Source organism: Halichoerus grypus, chromosome 2 (genome assembly GCF_964656455.1).
Source record: "Halichoerus grypus chromosome 2, mHalGry1.hap1.1, whole genome shotgun sequence".
Taxonomy (NCBI): Eukaryota; Metazoa; Chordata; class Mammalia; order Carnivora; family Phocidae; genus Halichoerus; species Halichoerus grypus.
This window is the reverse complement of record NC_135713.1, coordinates 64446810-64469124: the sequence shown is the minus strand read 5'-3', so window position 1 is coordinate 64469124 and position 22315 is coordinate 64446810. Positions and strand designations below refer to the sequence as shown.

At 56.2% G+C, this 22315-nt stretch overlaps 1 protein-coding gene across 2 annotated transcripts; it reads right to left on the bottom strand.

Moving 5' to 3' along the window:
• Nucleotides 1-4638: 4638 nt before the first annotated feature.
• RGS14 (regulator of G protein signaling 14) lies at nucleotides 4639-18380 on the bottom strand. 2 transcript variants are annotated; one of them, XM_036084843.2, is made up of 15 exons: nucleotides 18152-18380; nucleotides 11076-11097; nucleotides 10723-10901; nucleotides 10292-10384; nucleotides 10065-10208; nucleotides 9526-9669; nucleotides 9297-9408; nucleotides 8854-8966; nucleotides 8218-8421; nucleotides 6501-6577; nucleotides 6125-6251; nucleotides 5960-6041; nucleotides 5807-5853; nucleotides 5611-5725; nucleotides 4639-5362 (listed from the first exon to the last, which is right to left on the bottom strand). In XM_036084843.2, the coding sequence occupies exons 1-15, from the start codon at nucleotides 18194-18196 to the stop codon at nucleotides 5160-5162; spliced, it is 1707 nt and encodes a 568-aa protein (XP_035940736.1). In that variant the 5' UTR covers nucleotides 18197-18380; the 3' UTR covers nucleotides 4639-5159. The 2 variants fall into 2 exon arrangements, with proteins under 2 accessions (XP_035940736.1, XP_035940737.1); XM_036084844.2 differs by lacking the exon at nucleotides 10723-10901 and having other exon boundaries at nucleotides 18152-18379.
• Between the last annotated feature and the right edge of the window lie 3935 nt (nucleotides 18381-22315).

The following is a 22315-nucleotide window of genomic DNA, read 5'->3' as shown; positions in this document are numbered from 1 at the left end:
CTAGGCATGGGGCTCTAGGTTCTGGGCTGCAGCCTCCAATCCCAGATTCCGGTCTCCAGTTTTTATTTTATTATTATTATTTTTCAAAGATTTTATTTTTAAGTAATCTCTACACCCAATGTGGGGCTCAAACTTACAACCCCAAGATCAAGAGTCTCACACTCTACCAAATGAGCCAGGCAGGTGCCCCTCCAGACTCCAGTTTTTAGACTTCAGGCTCTTGGCTCCAGGTTCTGGTCTGGGCTCCAGGCTCCACGCTCCAGCAGCAGACTCCACGCTCCAGGTTTTGGGTCTGGCTTCTGATTCCTTCAGCCCCTCAGCAATAAGGCTGGGAGATGGGGACCTACTTGGCTAGTGGGGTTATTGCTGCCCACCCCTCCTAGCTGGCTGGGACTTCATTCTGGCCGCCAGCATCCTGGGCTGGCCTACAAGTGGCATGCTGGTTCTATGGCGCTTCTCCTTGGCTTTCTGCCTCTGTTCGACCCCCAAGCCAGTTCTCTGGAGATAGGAGCTGAGATAGTCACAGAGCACCCCTTGCCTAGACAATACGGGAGCCACAGGATACACACATGTGTTCATGTTTCAGCTTTTCTTGGACGTGCCAGGACCACCAGGGACATGAATGGTGGCCCTGTTTTTTGTGCAGCGGTATGGGCCTGGGCTGCGTCTGATTCAACGTGTGTTCCTCCCCATCTGGGCCTTTCTTTCCCTGTGAAAGCTGAATTCCAGCCTCTAATCCCCCAGAAACTGGAGTCACCTGATCACCGGCCAGGCCCCCTGAACGGTGTACCTTGTGCTCGCTCTTGGGGGTAGGGATGGCTGCCCCAGGGAGCATCTGCCCACCGCTGTGTCAGCACTTCCAACCGGCACCAGGCGAGCAGCTGGTGCCTCTACCTGCCCCCACCCTGGCCCAGAGCCGAGGTCACTGTGTGCTCTCTGCTTGCCCTGTGCCTGTCCCATACCATCCGCTTGACTGTCGCCACGACTGTCAAGAAGGGTAAGGGGACCAGAGACAGGTAGCAAGTTTCTCTCTCAGAGGCTTGGGTCTTTTGGCTGTCCTCAGGGCAGTCACATCCGCTCTCTGCCTGTGTCCTCCATAAGGTGGGGGTGCTGGGGACTGCAGAGCAGTCAGCAAATGTGTGTTCTCTCCCCTCCTTCATACTGGGTGCTGGGTGGATAGGCAGACTCCCCTCCAGGCTTCCCATCTGGTGGGGTGGGGGGAAGCAGCTTCCATGGCTTTTCCCAACCACCCAGGAGCCTAGCTCCATGCAGTGCAGGGGCTTTGAAAACGGCCTGCAGGTTGACCAGCTGGTGCCTTTTGCCCCTGGGCCTGGACCCCTATCACTGCAGTGAGGGCCAGGACCTTGAGGGATTCTGAGAGTGCAGAGCTGGGAGGAGGGAACTGGGTCTCCCTCAGCCCAGGACAGCTTCAGGGGACATGTTGCGGGATTGTGGCAGAGGGACAAAGCAGCCAGCCAAAGTGGGCCAAGGTGGGTGCTAGCTGAAGCCCCCAAAGGAAGAGTTGGTTCTCCTTCTGGAGAAAGGGATGGTGGGCCAGAGTGACAAATAAGTGGCCTTGAGAAGTTCTTTATGTTATTATAATTATTTTAATTGCATCCTTTAAAAAGCATTAAAGCTTAAGTGAAAGTGTCCTTTGACTACTACCCCCAGTCCTGGTCCCCTCTCCATTTTCCTGTCTGCTTGACATGTATCCTTCTAGAATGTTCTCTATTCTTTCTGTATCCTTATAAGTGTGTCTCTGTGTTTGTGGTTTATATAAAGGTATCATGTCATAGGCATTGCCCCACTTTCTTTTACCGAACAATAACACTCTTGGAGAACTTTCCATAGCAGGACATGCTCTACCCAATTCTTTATCTGCTGTGTGGTATTGCAGAGCATAGACACACCACCACCTTTTTGTTACCCCACACCACACCCCCACCCACATTTGTCTGCCAGTTTTGGGGTCATAAACAACCCTGCAGGGATGGGGCTCCTTGTGCCTGGGAGTGAGTGATTCTCTGGTGATACTGCTGGGGTCACATGCTGTGTGTTTTTAATTTTTAGCAGAAACTCCCAAGCTGCTCCCCAGAGCAGCCATATCAACGTATCCTCCCCCAAGAGGGTGCCAGCTTCCCATCAGGGGTTCCTCCCTGGTGTGTGTCCCTGAGTCAGACAGCCTATGTGCTGGTCAAGCTCCAGCAACAAATTCCTTGCAGGATCCTAGACTCATCACTTCCCTTCCTGTAGCCTTGGTTTCATCCCCACCAGGCTATTTTGTCATGAGGACAAAAATGAGATAAAGGATGGAGCATGCCTAACTCGGGGGCCTGAGTTGATGTGAATTTTCCTCCCCCCTGCAGGAGCTAACATCTATAGAGGCTCTTCCACCTGACCCATGACCTCCTCTATCATGGGGCAATCGCCTCTGTTGGTCCCTAAGAGTAGTAGGCATCACTGCTGGGTCTGCAGATAGGCAGGGGTGGGTGAAGGGTGGGCTTGCCTGCAGGATCTGCCAACTTTGGGAAGATACCCATCTCTCACCTGGTGTCCCCACCTCTCTATCTAGGCACATGGAAAGGTGTCTCTGCCCCCAAGGGAGAAACCCCAGGGCCCAGAACTATAAGGAAGGTTCTGCAGCTGATTGGGGAAGGGACATGGGTTTGTCTCCCTACCCCCATCTGGCCACAGACTGTGATCCTGGTGCTATGCAGTCCCCTGCCCAGGACCCCACTGCCCTGCTGTCCCTGCATCCTTCACTGGGTCTATCTGAGGCTGTGGAATCATTTCCCACTAGGCCAAAGGGATACAGCAATGACTACGAGGGACAAGGTCACTGCCATCAGGGCATGTTTTTCATATTATCAGCCAACAAGTGTAAATAAGTAAACAAGGTCATTACAGAGTGGGATGAGCACTATGAAGGAAGAAAACTAGACAGCATTGTAGAGAACAAAGTTGGGGAGCACTTCATGTCTGGTATCAGTCCGTTTGGGCTGCTATAACAAAAATACCAGAGACTAGGTGGCTTATAAACAACAGAAATTTATCTCTCACAATTCTAGAGGCTGGAAGTCCAAGATCAGGGTGTCAGCACATTTGGTGTCTGTGACAGCCCTCTTCCAGGTTGTAGACAGCCAATTTCTTGTTCTGTCCTTACAGGGTGGGAGGGGTAGGGGAGCTCTCTGGGATCTCTTTTATAAGGGCACTAACCTCACTCACGAGGACTCCACCCTCATGACCAAGCACATTGCAAAGGCTCCACCTCCTAATACCATCATCACCTTGGGACTGGGGTTTCAACATATGAATGGCGGGGTTGTGGAGGGATGGACACAAACGTTTAGATCACAGCATCCGGTGACCAGGGAAGGCTCCGCTGAGCTGTTCAAGCTGAATGATGAAGGAGAACTTTTGTGGTTGCAGGTCTTAGAAAACCCACTCAGAGTCCCAGGCACATGCACACAGAAAGAATGTGTTGGCTTGCCTAAATGAGAATGTCTAGGGGTGGTTGACTTCAGGCCTGGGTGAATTTAGGTGTTCAGGTAAATTTTGTCAAGAATCTCCTTCTATCTCTCAGTCCTGCTGTCCTGTATTGGTTTCACTGACATGCAGGTTCTCTCCCTGCATATCCTCTGTTCAAATCCCCAGGAAATGGTAGATGACCAGGACTGGGATTTTGATTGGGGTCAGAGAATCATCCCTGCACCAAACTCTGATTGACCAGGCCTGGGTCATGAGCCCCCCTCCAGCAGCTAGGGGGTCTGGTCAACCCAGCCAAGCAAAATGAGCAGAGGAGGCAGAGGGCTGAAGGCCCCCGAGAAAGGCTTGGGTTCAACTTCTGGAGAAAGGCATGATGGGCCAGCAAACCTCACTGATCTCTCAGGAATTTCAAGAACGAGGTGCCATGATGGGGCGGGGGGGGGGGGCAGTTCCTGGCAGAGGGGACAGCAAGCACAAAGAACTGGAGTGGGGAAGAGAGCTTGACCTGCCTGAGGGGGTCAGGAGGGTCCCTCACTCCCCAGGTGTCCCTTCAAGGTTCCCATGTCCCCTTGTTTCCTCTGTCTCAGCGGCACCGGGACTGAGTCCGGCTTCTCTGCCCACATGCTGGGCCCTCCTTCTGGGAGGTCCTCCCTGCTCCCCCTCCCTGTGTGGGCTGCCTAGGGACAGGGATGACTACCCAGCCAAAGCAGGCAAGGGACAGAACCTGCCCCCACCACAACAACCAGTATCCTCCACAAGGCCCTTCATGCATCCCAAGGAGCCCACAGCCATGTCTGCAGAGACACACTCGAGCCCCACTAGAAGTAGAGGACAACAACCAGATGCTGTGCTCTCCTCAGATCCAGAGACTGAGGAACAGCATGAGGGCAGGTGGCAGAGGCGCAGCTCCCCAGAAGGGCCTTCCCCTCCCTCCCCCCTTCCTCCTTCCCTCCCCGTCTCTGTCTGTCTCTCATATTCACACCCCAATACTCTGTGCAGTCAGGAAGAGAAGTTCTGACAACAGGAAGTCAGGGGGCACATCCTGAGGTCCCCAAGAGCTTCCTGGCACTGACCTTGGTGACAGAGGCAGTAAAGTTGCGGGGGGTGGGGGGGAACACAGGGTGGACAGGCACACAAGGAACACACCTCACGGGAGAATAATAATTACTATTATAATAACAATATCGTACATCCAGGACAAACCCAGCTGCCCCAGGCCAACCGCAAAATCCGTCCGTCCCGCAGAGCCTATGTGAGTAGAGGGAGGGGCTGCCCGCCTGCACCCCCAGGCCTTACTCATTCCGGCTCCCTGAGGAGGGGCCAGCCCCACCTCCTGCTCCCTGCTGAGGCTTAGCACAGGGTGGGGGGCTGGCACCGCCAACGCCGCCCCTCTGTGCTGGGCATGCCTGTACTGGGGAGGCGAGGCCCACCTCCCCTCAGTGACCTGGCAGCAAGGGATGGGTGAGCGAACTGATGAGGGACCAAGCGGTGGTAGCTGTGGGGTGTGGCTCCTCTGAGCCCGCTCTCCACCCTCGTCCAGCTCTTCCTGCGGGCCTGCCCATGGCAGGAAGGGGCCAAGGACACTCATGGCACAGACAGGGCATGCAGAGCGGGCCCATGGCATGCTTGGCCCGCCAGGTGCCATGCAGCCGGCCTGGACTGCTGGGCAGCTGTCAGAGGCCCGAGTGGGCAGTGGAGTCCGAGGGGTCCCCCTTGGGCTGGACCTCTGATTCAGTCTGTGGTGGGGCCTCCTGGGAATTGGGCCCTTGGGCCGGCAGCTGCAGAAATTCTGGAAGCACCAGGTCCTCTTTGCGCAGAAGGCCCCTCTGGTCGTGGGCCCCACTGCTCTGCACCCGATTCAGCAGCTCCACCAGGCCTAAGGGTGGCCACAGAGTCATGAGGCCCACTGGTGCTAGCCCACCACCGTCCTGCTGCTTTTACTATGACCACAGCCTCCCTAACCTCCTTCCGCCCTTCAGCCCCTCTGGTCCCCCAGCCCCAATGGACACTCTTCCAGCCCCAAGGACATGCAGGTCCCGGCCTCAGCTCAAGCCTCTCTGATTCTGCCCACCTTCAATGGTCCCCAATGCTTCTGGTCCCTAGCTCCCACCGTCCCCAAAGTACCTTCAATGTCACAGGTCTGCCGCTTCCCAGTGAGACTACTCGGTGCCTCAGCCATGGAGTTGAGGGACAGTGGAGGGGGATGGGCAGCCTTGTTCTGGGCTCTAGGTTGGCTGCCCTGTAAGAACGCGGAGTCAGAGCCACAGCTGGGAGGGGAGGTGCAGTGGGTAGAAGGGGGAGCCCTTTCTCTCTCTCTCACCTGGCTGTGACGCCGGGCTATGTCCCTAGCTTCGGGAATCTCCACACCTGTGGCAGAGCGCACCACCGTTAGTGTTTGCCTCCCACCTGGACCCCTTCCCTTCTGGGCCAAAGCCGTCTCCAGGGACCAAGCCCTGGGGCCTTGCTTCTCTACCTGGGTGAGTGTCCAAAACCAGTCTCTGGGCCGCCACCGAGCTCACTAGCTTCCCCAGATCCAGCGGCTGCTTCTCGCCTGGCTGTGGGGACAGGTCAGCAGCCCGCGAGACAGGCAGCCCGCTCCCGGCCGCCCCTGCCCTGCCCCGCTGTCCCCCCGGCTCACCAGGCACAGCGCCACCTGTTGCGGGCTCAGGCCATGCTTCGCCAGAATGGGCTGCAGCGCCTCCTGCAGCCGCTTGGTGGGCTTGGCGGAGATCCGCACCACGCGCTCCAGAGCCACCAACTCGACCCTGCACGGGACCCTCGCGCTGCGGCAGGGCAGGAGAGCGGGCCCGCCTCTCCCCCAGCCCCCCAGGGACAGGTCCAAGAGGGGGCGGAGCCTGAACTGGGAGGGGGTGGGACAACTTGGGGGTGGGCCCTTAGCCCCGGGGACGCAGTTAGCACCAGGGGCGGGACCTGAGAGGGAGAACAATAGCCTGAACTGGGACCCAAACAAGTGTTGGAACCCAGGACCCAAGCCTGGGAGGAGGGGCGCTCACTCGAAGGTGATCCTGTTCTCCAGCCGCACTTCCTGGTCCGCGAGCACGGTGCAGTCCTGATCCAGGACCAGGGCCTTCTGCAGATGCCAGGCAGGGCTCAGAGTCCCTCCCTCCCCAGCCCCAACCAACCCCACGGTCCGAGGGAACCACCTCACTTCCTCCGACAGCCCCCACTGGGGCCCCTAAGGGTCAGAGGGAAGGGCCGATGGGCGGGTGAGCCGCAGAGATGTGGATGGAGTAAGACTCCTGGCTGGAGTGGGAGCCTAATATGGCCAAGGCCAGGGAGAAGGGTGGCAAGAAGGTTGGACAGCTTTGGAAAAGAAACGGAGTTACAAGAAGCATGGGAGTGGGGTGAGCACGGAATGATAATGAGGCTGCTTGGATAAGGAGCAGGCCTAGGTCCTGGATCATGGGGCCGCCTCTTGCCAGGCCAGGCCAGGCCAGGACCTGCCTCCTGGACAGCTGCCCCCTTGTCTCTCAGGCATGTGAAACCCAACCGGACCAGCTGGATGCATTTCCTTCCTCACCACCCACCTTTGATCAGCTACCCGGGCCTTGTCCCTTTTTTGACACTTGTCCACTTCTTTCCATCCCCACTTACTACTTGTCTCCTCACTGCAACAAGAACCCTTCCCCCAAGACTGCTGTGAGGCCAGAAGGAGGTAAACTATCTGGCACAGTACCTGGCACACGTAGGTACATGAACAGTAGGTGCAGAGTCTCCTGTCCCTATAGGCCCCACTGTCTGCACTAGCCTAGGGCAGGGAGGCAGCCTCTTCCAGGGATAGGCCTATGTTGTGCTGCAGGGACAGGTGGAGTGTGGGTGGGAAGTTATATTCAGCAGTCATGAATGCCCATCTGGGCTTCAGAGGCTGCATGGGTGGCCTGAGTGGGCAGAGCTCCTCCCACTGCTGCCCTCCCAGTCCCACTCTCCAGGCCCCGGAAGTTGCCCTGCACTTCTTACCCACATCCAGGGCTTCATTTAAGATGTTCCCTCTGCCTAGAATGTCCTCTTCCAACAGCTCTGCCAGGCAAACTCCTCCCCGTCCTCATTCTCCCCTCATCAACAGCAGCCTCTTCCACGAAGCCTTCGTGGAACCAGCCAGAAAAGCCTACCTTCCCCCAGAAACTCTCTGAAGCTTCAGCTCCTCTTCCCTGATCACATCCTGCCTGGCTCATCTCCAGCTTGGTGGGGATTCCCACCACGGATGTGGATCTGGAGGACAGAGCTCAGGCTTGGGTCCCTCTGCACACCCTTTTTCTTAGATTCCTCTTTAAAGCTTAATGCTTGTACCTCAAGAAAATTTTTTCATGGGCTAGGTGCATTTGGGTGCCCCTGACAGCCATTTCAAGGATGGCCAATAGGAACTCTGGGAGTGATGGGGGAAACCCAGCTCTGGCAGTGGTTCTCCCCCACTCTACCTCCCCAGAGCATCACAGTGAAGATGATGGGTGAAGCTGGAAGCTGGGAGGGGGTGGGGTGGGGATGGGATGTTCATGGAACGAGAGTGGAGGCCTGAGTTTGAGGAGTTGTTGCTGGGTTGCTTTGAAGCTGGGCGTGGGGGGAGGGGCAGGGTTTTGTTGGGGACTGGAATTAGGAAGGGGGTGAGAATAGGAATGGAATTGGGGTTGAAGTCATAGCTGAACAGAGACAGGAATGGGGTTGGGGTCAGGATCAGGAAGAGAGTGAGAGTTGGGGACCAGGCCAGATTCACACCTGCTCATTGCCGACGAGGTAGACCTTGATGTCGGGTAGAGAGAGGCCTCGTTTCTCACAGATGCCTGCCAGCATGGCACGGATGGTGAGGCCAGATCGCGCCAGGGCCAAGGAGGCTGTGCCATCGGGCAAGTACACACAGCAGTACTTCCCTGGCCGGCTTTCGCTCTCACCTTCTGTGCTCCCAAGGCTCTTCCGGTGGCTCTGATTTGGGGCAGGAGTAGAGGCAAGGTCATGTGTATACATTCAGGGACATGCAGAGAGGCACACAGACAGGTAAGCTCACTGGGGCACACACACGCACACACATGCCTAAGGGCACACTCTTCGGCAGGCAAAGATACTCCTCCTACAACAACATATATGCTCACCCAGACATAGGACCACCCAGAGACAGGTCCTCCCTCTGACCCACATATACCTGCTGGGTACACCAGGGCACACACACAAACAGAATGTACACCCATGCCATGCATGGGGCCCAAGGTGGTGAGGACAGGAAGAAAGTAAGGAATATGAGGGGTTGGCAGCAGGGAGATGGAAGTGGGGACCATGACTAGGAATGATGGCGGCCCCACAAAGGTGCATGAGTAGTGGCCCTAGCCTGCACCTCATCTCCCCCAGCAGTCTGCTCACCTCAGATTTGCTGTTGACAAAGGCCAGGAAGCCGAGGTCCAGACTGGCGGACGAGTTGAGGGAGCCCTGGGACTCTCTGCGCAAGGCCGAGTTTGGGGCCCCGGCTCCCAGTTCTAGGGGAGAGGGAGCAGTGAGCAGAACAGCCCTTCCACCCCCACCCCCCCCCCGACACACTCCCTTCACAACCTGGTGGACCCCGCTGGAGCCCTCCCGCGGGGGTCTAACGCGGCTTGGGACCATGGAAGTGTTGCTACTGAGGGGGCTTCCCAAACTTCTGCTCTAATCTAGAAACCAAACCACCGGGGAAACGTGGTGGTCACAGAGACCTCTATTTCGGTTTTCAGATTTACAGACTGTCTATGCGACAAGTAGGAGGAAGGGGGGATTCTCAAAGCTTGCCCAAACTCCCACCCCAACTCTTCTCTGTGGCCTCCGACCCTCACCCCTGCGGAAAGACTTGCGGAGCGGGCGGCCCCCGGAGCCCTCAGCAGACGGCAGCTGCCCCAACTCCTCCACGCCCAGCGGCAGCGACTTCCCGGGCTTCAGCTTCGGCTTCTGCGGGTACAGGAAAGGCGCTGGCCCCGGGCTGGGCTCCAGCCCACGTGCAGACCAGGGGCACAGCCCTACAGATCTGCACCCGGCCCCCTGCTTCCCATAGCCCCTAGTCCGCACCTTCCTCGTGGAGTCAGGGCTGCCCGGGCTGGAGGAGCCAGGTTCCCGCAGGGGGCGTCCCTCGGCCTCCGCCAGGAGACACTCGCGGTATAGCGGGGACTTGACGAAGCGCGCATAGCTGTCGAACTTCATCAAGTTGAAGATCTGCGGGACCCGCGCAGGGAAGGTGAGCCGGGGAGGGCGTTCGGCTTGGCCCAGCCCTCGGGGTCGGCTGGGTCCCGTACCTGGCAGGCAAGACCCTAGCCCCTCCCACCCAACTCCTTGGTCCAGCCCCGCCCCCACGCTTGGCTCCGCCTCTACCTCAGCTAGGCTCCGCCTCTAGCCCATGTTCACCGCAGCCTCTGGTACCGCCCTCTGACCCACGCCCTGCCCCTGCATTTTACTCTGGTGCGGGCATCCAAATTTGCCCTTTTCCGAACCCCACTCCACGCCCATCCCACCCACTACAATCGGGCCCCGCCCCTGGATCTGGCCCCGCCTCTTGCCCTTTCTTCCAAGGCCACGCCCCCTAATCCCACGCGACCCCGGGAAACGCTCACCTGGAGCTGCTGCGCGCGGAACATGTCCGGTCGGGGTTGTGCCAGCACCTCTTCGCCTAGCCAGGCCTGCCGGTCGATGTTCACTGGGCTCAGCGCCTGGCTGGACAGGAATTCCTGGTAGATATGGCGGGCTTCCTGAGCAAGCTGTTGCAGGAGGGACAGAGAAGGTCAAGGACATGGCCCAGGCTCTGGTCCCACCACTCTGCCCCAGCTCCCCTTTCCCCCACCTGCTGGGTGTCGCTGGCCGGGATCTGCTGAAAGCGCTCGCAGGCCTTCCAGAAAGTTACATTCTCAGCGCTGAACTCCTTCTTCAGAAACTCCTGGTGCAGAGGAGGAGGAAGTTAGAGACACGGAGACCCAGTCAGGGGGTGCAGTCAAAGAGATTGGGATAGAGATAGGGCCAAGAGGCCAAGTCAGGCAGATAGGGCCAGACAGACAGATGGGGCCAGATTGGAAGGCACAGAGAGAAAATGGAAAGTTCCCTGCTGAGGGAACAGGAAGAAGGTGCCAAGGAAAGGCTGGAGGAGGCAGCTGACAGAGGAATCCCACTCTGGCCAGCCTGAAGCTCCATCCATGTCCTCTCCCATGCCCGCTGCCCCCCCCAACACACCATAGTGGCCACTGCCACCTGCCCTTCCGATCCCACCCCAAGGCTTACAGTGAAATAAGCCAGCCCCAGCGGGTCCTGCAGCAGCCGCTCGAAGGACAGACCCCAGCTGGCCACAGGCTGCTCCTCGGTGGAGAAGGGGCTGCTGGGGCCACTAGGGAGGCTGTGGATACTGAGGGAGCTTCCTCGGCCCTCGCCCTGGCCCTGAGGCCCTGCCGTGCTGCTCAGCTCTGTAGGTGGATGGACAAGTGGTGGTGAACCTTGTGGCCTTCCCCAGGCCCTGGCCCAACCCCATCTGTAGGTATTTTCCCTGGAAAGGTAGCAAGTGACAGGGGTGTCCCCACCCTGTTTCCACATACCCTCCCCCACCCCAGCAAGCCTCCTCCATACCTGCTGTCACTTACCTCCATCTGAGACAGCCAGAACCTACAAGAGACCCAAGGTAGGCAGTCAGAGCAGAGCCCAGGGTGGATTCTCAAGGTACAGTTCTGGGTTCAGGCCCCAGGACAGGAGCCTCCCCCTGGAGGGCCATGCTGGGCACTCCCAGCCAGGTCACTGCTTGCTCAGCATTTTGCTCAGGCTCCTCCTGGCTCCCCTTCCACCATGTGCCAACCACCGTGTGCTGGGACTTAACGCCAGTTACTTTCCATTTGCCCCTGGCTCCCTCCTCCCTCAGCACGTGCTGGGTAAGCGCCAGTGTACAGCATGGTGGGGATCGGCAGAGACTTTGAATCTTGTCTCTGCCATTTACTAGCTGTGTGACTCGACACTTGTTTGTCTCCATCTGCAAATAGGGGATGATGATAATAATAGTAACTTACTTCCCGGGACTACTGTGAAGATCAAATCAGTTTAAGACATTTCCAGCACCCAGAACAGTGGCCAGCATGTGCTACATGCTGCATCAATGTTTGCTGGTGTCTATAGTCAGTGATATCTTTGTTGGAACTATTTCCTCTCGGAGAAGAAGATCCTGAGAGACCCTGGGCCCCACCCCACCTTAGGCTGGTGCCGGGATGCTATTTTATAGTATAGACAGTCATTCTCAGACTCTAGTGTGCATTGAAATGACCAGTAGGAGCCCACCTCCAGAGATTCAGGCTCAGTAGGTCCAGAATGGGGCCGGAGACTCTCCATTTCTAACAAGCTCTCAGGCAGTGCTGATGTGCTGGTCCATAGACCACACTGTGAATAGCATTGCTGTAGAGACCAACTCCATCCTCCCCCTCCCCCCCCACAACTCTGACTTCTCTGGGAATCCCAACCATTAGTGAAATAGAAAAAACCCTCCTTTCAAAATGACTCTTGCAGTGGTTTCCCTTGGTCTTCCTACCTTCCTAGCAGCTCCTCCAGCTTCCTCCTCATCTCCTACCCACACAAGATGGCTTCTACCCCTCCCTGACTCTGTCCTGGGCCCTTTCCCCCTCCCACATCTCCCCAGATCCAAACCCACAGAGCCAACTTCCTGCTACCATCTCTGCCCAAATGTCCCACAAGCCCTTCCAACTCAGCCAGTCCCAAAGGAAGCCACCACCAAAGCAGGGCACCGAACAGTTTACCTACATCGTTCCTGTCTTTCTTCCCGCCACCTGGGCTCAATCATCCCCAGTTCCTCCCTCTCTCTCACATCCTATATTCTCACTAGGCCTGTCACAGGAGTTTCTACCACCTGTCCCTTTGTTACATCCCCACTGGAAACAGGTCTGCAAACATCTCCCCCAGGAAGCCTCTCCCTGCCCTCCTAGCTGGAATCTCCCTCTTTGTTCCCCACTCTCACCTAGAAACACTCAGGTCCCACATCTGTGGGCCAGAGCTGGCCTGGAAATATGTAGGACATTATTAATATCTTGGCCCTTATTTTTTGTAAGTGACTTTAACTGACTGAGCCACCCAGGAGGCCCAAGATTTTTTTTTTTTTTCATTTTACGTTGAAAGGTGTTCCCACATTTAAAAATCAGGAGTTTTACATAAACTCCTGTGATGCCTCAGCTACCCGGAGCTTCTTCCCAGCAAGACAACGTTGGCTGGCACTGAGCAGCAACGGCCTTCCCTGGAAGGGGCTCCCGTTCTCTTCAGGGGTCTCTGAGGCCAGTGTGATGCATTTATGTTACTTAGGGAGGCAGGTGCTGCCCCGGACTGCCCAAGTTCCAATTTGTGCTGTGTGATCTTGGACAAGGCACTACACCTCTCTGTGCCTCAGTTTCTTTCTCTATAGAAATGGGGCAAATGCTTCTCCTGACTTCAAAGGGTTGCTGGGACTAAATAAGTTACATATATAGATAAGGAACCCAGAACACTGTCCGGCATGAACGTTATTGTTACTGCTGTTGGCACATTAGTATTGATGTCTGACCCTGCTCCGCTTCCAAGGTTGCTAGCCCTGTTTTGGAGGAAAGAACACAGGTGTTGGGGTCTGTCAGACCCAGATTCAAATCCCAGCTCTGCCCTTTTCCAGTTTTACGCCCTCAGGCTCCTCCCTGAGCCTCGTCTCCCACTTGGAGTGTGGAGGTGAAAGGTTGCTGAAGAGGAAAGAAAGTTGGCGCAGAATGTGGCTGGGCGTGGAGCCCATTCGCAGGTGCCCCACTCCCACCCCCAGCACCCTCACCCTCCTGCCTCTGCACTCCCCCATCTGATGGCTTCTTCCCTTCTTCCGAGTCAGCTCCAGTGGCTGGCTGCCTGAGAAAGTCCCAACTCCCGGGGTGCGTGAGGATGATAAATTGAAGCCCAGGGTCCCTTCCAGCCTGCTCCTTCCGTTCCTGGCAGCTCTGCTCATGCCGCACCTGCTTGTCCTGCCTGCTCTGAGGCTTTGCCAACCTCAGGGCGGCTGTCACCAACCTCTGCTCCGGGCTCCCGGAACCATCCTGCCTCCCACTCCATGGTGGCCACCTGGTCCTCCGTCGCCCCTCACACACTGGCCTCTCTCCCCCTGCCCTCCATCCCTGCACTCAGCCTCTCCCAAGCTCAGAGCCCCATGGCGGCTGGGGCAGGCACCTGCAGCTGAAGGCAGCCGACACTCCTATTCCGTTTTATTCTTGCCATTACGTTGAATTGACTGTCCGGGTCTTTAGGCTGGCTCCCAGGCGGTGGCTGTGGCCAAGCTCCCTGCCCCGGGGGCTGGAGCAGTTGCTGGGTTACAGCTGAAGCTCGGCCTGGGCCTGACTAATGAACCCCTTCATCCTCCCCCATTTCCCTCCCCCTCACTCCACCCTGCACTTTATCAAACTTTTCTAGGTTCCCCACGCCCCTTCCCACTCCTGTTTCCTGCTTTGCTGCTTTCTCTTGCTGGGTGTCTGCTCCTGCTCCCCTCACTGAACTAACTGCTCTCCAATCTCTGCTCATTGACACCAGTCCCCTCCAAAGACCAGTTGCCCTGAGCCCTCCTGCCCACCACACTTCTGCCCACCCGTGTCTAGGCCTCTCTCTCCTTACAATTTGGTAGCTCCCAGAGGGCAGGCCTGATTTGTAGAGGGAACCAACCTGAACCCCCTCCCATGAAGCACCCTCCTTGCTCTGGTGCCAATGAGCAGCCATCAGGGCCCTAGCAGTCCTCCTCTGCCCTCCCGTGAGGCCCTGGCACCCCCTTCACCAGGGATCCTTCACCTCTGAACGCCCCGTCTCTGTGTCTCAGTCCCTCTGGCACCACTGGTTGTTGATCTGTAGAGTTGGGACTGAGATGGGGTAGGGACAGAGATCCGGAGGTGGGAGGGAGTGAGGATAGGGTCCAATTTCAGTTCCACCATTCAAGGGCAAGTAACTTCCTCCCCTGGGCCTCAGTTTCCCCCCAGGGTAGAACGGGGCTCGGCATTCCCAATTTCTTGGGGCTGCTAGGAAGAGTGAGCGGGTGTGTGAAAGCAGCTGTCAGGGGCTCTGCTGACCTCATACTGATGCCCTGCCCAGGGCTCCCGCCTGCCCAGTCTCCCAGGCCTGGGGAAGTTGTGCTGAGCAGGGCTGGCCTTGCGCCACCCTGGCTTGCCTGAGGAGAAGTGGTGAGTGAATGGGAGAAAAGGGGAAGAAAGGATGAGGAAGGATGTGGTGGAAGGTGACACCCCTGACCCATGGTCAGGCCTCAGTTTGCCATACCTTTCTCTTAGGCCCTGGAAGAGCCACTGGTGTCTAAGGATACTGAGGTGAGAGTGGAGTGGACCAACACTTCTGAGCTCCAACTGTGTGGCAGGCTCTCTCTGACAGTACACATCCACGTTCTCACTCTATCCTCAAATCTGTGTAGCAGGTGTTATTAGCCCCATTTTACAGATGAGAAAACCTAGACCCAAAGAAGTCCCACAGTGTGGAAGTGGCTGAGCTGAAGTTAAAAGCCAAGTGTGCCTGACTGGAGCCTGAGGTCTTCCCTCCACGAAGCCGCCTCCCTGGGCAGACAGGAGATGTACAAGGGGAACTGGGAGGCCCAGGGCCTCAGCCCTTTGGACACAGGTGGGCAAAGTCAATCAGGGGTAAAGGGCCTAGGGGGTCCTCTTGAACTCTGCCCTCTGGAGAGGTCAGACCTCAAAGGGAGGGCCCATTTACTTAGCATCTTCTGTGCTGGGCACTCTGTACCATCATCTCCTTTCATCCTAGTTTGGGGAAACTGAGGCCCCAAGATCCTCTCTGGGTATATGCACAGAGAACCCTGGGTGCCTGGCCCCTTCAGCCTGAGTCAACCCTGTGGAGCTGAACCCTAGCCCCGAGCTGGATGCCAGGAAGGCAGGCAGAGGTCTCTCCAGGTGGGAAGACTCGCTGGGCCCCCTGAGAGTGACAGGATATGACAACCACCACTCTCCAAGCTTTAGGCCCAGCTTCCCCTTAGGCCATGTCCCTGTACACACACCCTGTGTTTCCCCACATCCAGACCCTTCCCCATGCCATCCCCTCTTCCAGATGGCATATCCTTTCAAGAACTTCATAGCACAATGCACAAAATGATCCGACAAGTCAGTTCTCCCTTCCCAGGTCCTCCTCAAGCTTTCTCTACCCTGGATCCATGGCTCTTACCAAATCTGAATTTTGTTCTGGTATTTGGCCCTGTGTGTTCTGTGCCTTGCCAGACCGGGAGCTACTTGAGGGCAGGGGCCAGGGCCATGGGTTTGGGTCTCCAGCGCCTAGGACAGGGCCAGCACAGAGCAGACCTGTGGCGGGGCCGTTGACTGAATGCCTGCATGAGCAAATGAAGCGGCCTTCGGGGTTATGTGAAGATGTCTCTGGGAGGGGGCTGGGAGCCATCTCTAAGTGACAGGATTCATTGCAACTGCCTGACAAGCTGAGTGGCGGAAAGACGAGGCTGACGAAGCTGCCTCAGCAGGGAATGATGGCAGCCGTGGGTGGGGGTGGTGGCAGGGGGAGGTGGGGGAGGACAGAGCCAGGCATTTCTGGGAGGTGGGAGACCACCGGCATTGAGTCAGAGAGGCTGGGTTCAGATGCAGGCCCCTCTACTTGCTGGCCGCCTTCAGCATGTCATTTACTCCTCTGAGCCGCCGTCAGGGGGTAACTCGTGGAAGGAGCCTGCTGCCTGCTCCACAGGTGCCTCTGTGTGCGTCCCTGCTGACACTTGTCCGCCCCTCCCCCGTCCGCTGAGCGCCGTCTCAGAAAGCAGACCGATGGCCAGCAAGCAGCCAAGCTGTGACCCTCAAGATTCCAAGAGGTGACATGGAGAGTTCACAACAGACCCAGGAAGGGCAAAGATAAACCTGTGTGTGAAGGTTGCTACCAGGAACCAGGACATCTGTGAGCTGGCCAGGGCTGGGCACAGAACTTGGGTGCCCTCCCTTTTCTGAATGACTTTGGGGTAGAGAAGCCATGGGCTGACGTGGGAGGGGCAGAGGCTGGGTCCATCTCCAGGCACCCTCAGTTGCCCTCCAGTTCTGGGCACTGCTCAGAAGCATCAACCCAGTTGCCCGTTGGGGTGGGTGTGAGAGTGGACATGCTCCTCCTTGGCCTCGACACCTGAGTGTCATGCCTCTAGAGTTGGAGTGCGAGGACCTTAGGTTCTTGAACTTTCAAAGTTAGGTTGATGGTAAAGATAGTGAGGTGGGGAACTGGGCCAGCTTGATGGGGTTTGCCTCTCTCCCACCTAACTAGCCTGGGGATGGGCAATAAAGAGACACTGGAAGGAGGGGTGGAGAAAGGTCTTGGTAATTAGGAGGCAGGAGTGTGAGTAAAACCTCAGTTTCTGAATGAGGCAGGGGATCCTTGAAGAGGGGCTGAGAATGAAGGGAGGCATTGGGCTGATATTTATGGAGCCCCCACAATGGGTCAAGGGTCTCATATTCATCATTCCACTTAATCATCTCAACAAGCCTTGGAGAACTGTTCCAATTTCCTCCTTTTACAGGTGAAGAAACTGAGGGTCAGAGAGGACCCCTAGTAAGGGACAATGGAGCCAAGACTGGAACCCAGTTCTTTCTAGACCCATTGGTTTTGTCCCATAGTCCTAGGCTGGGGCTAGGTTGGAGGTTAAGACACTGTCTGGCCTTCCTGGGGTTGTTAGGAGGGGCTGGGGCTCTGCCAAGAGGGCTGGTATCCTAGGGAGAGAAGGAAGGCCCAGCACAGTCTGCCCCATCAGCTGAATGAATACAGAAGCTGGGCTGTCTGAGCACAGTTCTGATTTAAAGGTGAAGTAGCGGGTGCCTGGGTGGCTCAGTTGGTTAAGCGACTGCCTTCGGCTCAGGTCATGATCCCTGAGTCCTGGGATCAAGTCCCACATCGGGCTCCCAGCTCAGCAGGGAGCCTGCTTCTCCCCCTGACCCTCTCCCCTCTCATGCTGTTTCTCTCTCTCTCGCTCTCTAATAAATAAATAAATAAAATCTTAAAAAAAAAAAAATAAAGGTGAAGTAGCCAGGGAGAGGGTTTAGAGGGTGCGGCAGGAGCAGTAGCCAGGGCATCTGAGCACCCAGCTACTCCCACCCTTCCTGGTGGCCCAGGAATAGAAAAGACAAGCTGCACCAAGCTGGCCTGACCCTGCTGACCCATCCCAGGCTGTCCAAAGACTACTTGTTCTGGCAGGAAGCCTCTGAGCAGGTCCAGCTGAAGGGCAGTGACCCACTGAGGGTTACCCCTTACCTGACCTTGTGCATCAGGACGTGGGGTGAGGCGGGGGGAAGGCTGAGGCTAAGTCAGATGTGGAGGCCTGGGCCACTGTGGGGGTCAGCAGGGGTCAAAGGGCATGCCAGGTCTCCCTGCTGCCCTAGGATGCGGGCAGCCCTGGATGGGGCCAAAGTGGCAGGAGAGGAAGCACTGGGGACCAGAAGCCTATGCTCACTGTACTCTGCTCTCCTCTCTGAGGCTGCCTCAGGTCCCCAGCCGGGCCATCTAGAAGGTCCTAGGACAAGAGTCCCAGGTCCCACTGCCTGCTCCTGTTTGTACCCAACTTCTCCCGCCGGCCGGCAGCATGCAGGCTCTTGCCCAGCCCTGTCGGCTGTGCCTCCTGGGCTCCACCCTGGGTGTGCCCACCCCTTCCCCATGGGCCTGGCCCGGAGCCCGCACTCACCATGCGCCCATTGGGGACACCCAGGTGCTTGGGCTTCCCCGGCATGCCGCCGCTGTTCACGGGTCCCTGCTGCGAGGAGCGCCCACCATGGGGACCGCGGGCAGCCCCGGCCAGAGCTTGCACGGCGGCAGGCAGGCAACAGAGAGAGCCCGGCTCCGCTCCTGCGGGCCCTCACATCCTGAAACACCAGCTCACTACCTCTTTTCTCTGCCACAGGAAGTGTCTCTATAGAAACCGAACCACAGAAAGAAGCAAGGTCTAAGAGAGCGAATGCCTCTTCCTACACACACACACACATGCACACACACACACACGCACACGCGCACGCACACACACGCACATTCGCAGGCACACACACATGCCACCAGTGCACCCTTGGCAGATCCCCACGCTGTCACCAGCACATCGCAGAGGCCTCTGTGCGCCCAGGAAGGAGCCGAGCCTGGTCTGGCCCAGCCCAGGGAGCTCCAAGGTCATGTCCGGGCACACACAAGTGTGCGCTCACACACTTAGTCACCTTTTTGCACCCTGGCGGGGGCTCGCACAAACACACGGACATGCGCACCGAGTATGCACATGGGTACTTTACTCAGCACACGCTTATCTCACACCTGCTGTGTTTGTGCTGCGCAGGTGCACACTCAGTACCCACCCCCCAGGCAGCTGTGCGCATGCAGAGTGACTACCTTCATCCCCAGACACTGCCCAGGCATGTGTCCAAGTGTACAGACAGATGGACGCCTTGCATGCATGGTCATGCACACCCAAACCATTCACGTGTGCATGTTATAAACACATAGGCTCGCCCTTCATAAGAAACCCCTGGGTGTGTATATCTAGTCCCCTGGACAGGGGCCTGTGACAGGCGCAACTGCACATAGGCACGTAAGCACCCAGCCACCCCGGTGACATGTGCCCACCCCCCCAGGCAGGGGAATGCATCGATGGCATCTATGTGTGATGCCTGGGTGTTCATTCTCACTCACACAAAAATCCTGCCTTGGTGCAGTACCGTCAGCTGAAGAGTGACACCCTGCCCTCCAGCCCCGGCCCCGGGCCAGCCGAACTCGGCCCTTAGCCAGAGTCCTCAGTTGGCCTCTTTCTTATACAGACACGCACCTACTACAAGGACTTGCGTTTTACCTTACGTTTGGGCTTAGTGCCCTCAAGTCACCCACCACTCTGGTTTGGGTCCCTCTTCAGTTTTCTACCCTCTATCCTACTGTCCCCTTCCCCAGCTGTGACTTGAACCTTTCGGTGGCAGAAACTGACTGACTCTTCACCACGAGTTCATGTCCTCCTCCTCTGGGTGCATGGTTAAACTTTAATTTCCCAGGCTCACTTGCAGTCAGGTGTGGCCTTGTGACTAGTCCCACCAAGTAAAAGTGAATGAAATGACGGGTGCCGTTTCTGGGCCAAGACTTTTATGTAGTATGTGCCCTCCACATTGTTTCTTTCACCTTTAGCTGGCTGGATGCAGGAGATTAAGGGATTGTGGGGCCACAGGAGGAAGGAGACAGGGTCTTTGTATTAGGGCACAAAGTGAAGCCACCCATCAACCAGGAACACTAGCTTTGCTCTGTTACATGAGTGAGGAATAATCTTTGAACCGTTATACACATTTGAGTCTATTTGTGATAGCAGCTAGTGTTACCCTACTTAATATACGTCTTCACCGGGCCCTGACTCCCCTCTTCCCAGACACCTTGCTCCAGGTCCCCCAGATAGAGGGATTCAGTCAGACTTGGTATGTGTATTGGGGGTTGCTTTTGGGCCTGGAGCATTGTCTTAATAAGGTGCACGACAATGGCATTGTGCCTGGGAGGGGTTTCTAGGGTGCGTGATGTCAGCAGACTGCCTATCTGCTGTGCCATGGATCTGGGCCTAGGTTTCATGGCGGGCTTCACCGTTTACAGGGTCTTCTCCCCACATGACTTCATTTGATCCTAACACCCTCTTTGTGAGTGGTGTTATTTCCATTTTACAGATCAGGAAACTGAGACTCAGGGAGGAGTGAGTTCCCAAAGTTATACATCAAGTTAGATACTGCTAAGTTGTGAATATGTGTGCTTGGGTGCCAGGAGCTGCACCTGGGCTGCCCACAGGCCAGGTGCCAACAGTTCATCTTTCTCCCCAAAAAGACCCTGTTACAGGCTCTGACCCTTGCTAAGGTCATCCTCTCCTCTCCTCACCTCTCCACTATGGATGCCAATTTCAGCTCTGATCACATCTTTACCCCAGGGACCCCAGCCAACCCTGGGACTTCCCATCTCTTAGTCCTTACCAAGTTTTCTCCCCTCCAGCCCTCAGAACGCTGTTCTCAACTTCTCTCTCCCTGGCTTCTCACAGGGGATCAATTACTGATATCTAGTCTCCCTGTGGGAGATCTGATCCCCCTTCCCTCTGGAGACTTCCCTGGATCAGGCCTTGCTATCTCTCATCTGGTCATAATGACCTTTTATTCAGTCTCCCCACCTGGGTAGGGTAGCCCCCCTCCAATCTCTTCTCCTCAACGTAGCCAGAGAAACCCATGTTGGCCACTCCCATGCTTAAAACCATCCCATTGCTTTCTGGAAAAAGGCCACGTTTCTTAGCTGGAAATTGAAGGCCCTTCAAGTTCTGGCCTCAGCTACACTCTCCCCCACCTCTCCTCAGCCATTCCGAACTGCTTTCATCCCATATGCTCTCAGGCATCCCTCTGGGCCTTTGCATCTCCTGTTCTCTCTGCTGAGAATGCCTTTCCCCTTGCTGGTAAACTCCTACTCATGCTTCATGACCCAATTCCAGGTTCTAGAACAAATATTCATATTTTTACTAATTACTTAATAATCACTTCCTTTGTGCCAAGTGTGGTTCCAGATGCTGGGGATTCAGAAGTGACCATAACTGGCAAAAATCCTAGCCTTCCTAGAGGTCTAGTGGAAGGTACATATCCTTGTTTGTATAGCTATAGATAAATCTCTGGAAGGGAATACTCTTTGGGAGGGGAGTGGCAGGGGACTTTCGTTGTATTATATGTCTGTACTACATATATGAGCATATTAATAATAAGCGAATAAAAAATATGTGATCCAGAAAAGATGTCTCAGCACTAATCTTAAGTTCACTCATTCAAAAGGGAAGATTCTTGGACAATATAAAGGAGCAAACAACCAATGATTCCACGTCCCACCCCATGATCTGTAACAGGGGTTATTAATTCAAATAGCTAGAGGGTTGGGGCAGGTGCTATAAATTAGCGGCCAGTGGGGAGGCTAGCTCAGCAGAGGAAGGCCTTTATAAGGCCACATAGGCGTAGTGTGGTTGGAGCTCCAGATTTTTCTGAAAAACCGGAAGTTTGGATTTCTGATGTTAAGTCTGTCCATTTAAAAATATCAATGGGCGCCTGGGTGGCTCAGTCTGTTAAGTGGCTGCCTGCGGCTGGGACTCGCTGCTCAGCGGGGAGTCGGCTTCTCCCTCTCCCTATGCCCCTCCCCCGGTTTGTGCGCTCTTGCTCTCAAATAAAATATTTAAAATAATACAAATAAAAGATAAAAATATCGGTATTTAAATTATTGTATTGAAATAGCATGAGCAGATAAAACAGAGCTCTGTTTGGCTGTGGGCCAGCAGTGTTTTAACCTCTGGTCCACAGGTTAGCTTTTCTGGACCATTCATGGCCGCTTCCAGCTGCAGCGGTAGGGCACTAACATGGTTTGGATCCGGGTGGGTCCCAACCGTCACCGGGGTCCGGGACAGGATCCGGGTCGGCTCCTCCTGCTTAAACTCTATGGGCCACGGAGCTGGGAGTAGTGTACGCCCTCAACTGGGAATTCTACGTCTCCAAAGGCGTGACGCTAGGAGAGGGGTGGGACCAGAGAGGCTAAAGAGAGGCTAGCCAGAGCCACCCAGTGAGTGCGAGGGGCGAGGGAGTTGGAATTCAGGCCTCCTCCTTCCATTCTGAATTCTTTCCCCTCAGGCCTGGGAAACGTTACTCCAGAGACGCGATCACCGGCCGGTGGCCGAGGTCGTTATAGTCTTCGTCTGTCCAGCCCGCGCGGAAGGCCCCCCAAAACTACGAGTTCCAGCATGCCTCGCTACGCACACGACCTTCGTGCTCCCCTGAATCAAACTACCCTTCTGTTCCTCATTGGCTCACAAGCCCAACGTGCTGTTCCATGATTG

What these genes read in the sequence shown, in the direction of transcription:
- RGS14 (XM_036084843.2), bottom strand. Translation starts at nt 18,196, where the DNA reads ATGCCGGGGAAGCCCAAGCACCTGGGTGTCCCCAATGGGCGCATG. An exon ending in GAGAACAGGATCACCTTCGA is followed by an intron (nt 6,252 to 6,500) that starts GTGAGCGCCCCT and finishes GGTCCCGTGCAG; the next exon opens with GGTCGAGTTGGTGGCTCTGG. An exon ending in GCAGACCTGTGACATTGAAG is followed by an intron (nt 5,363 to 5,610) that starts GTACTTTGGGGA and finishes GGCCACCCTTAG; the next exon opens with GCCTGGTGGAGCTGCTGAAT.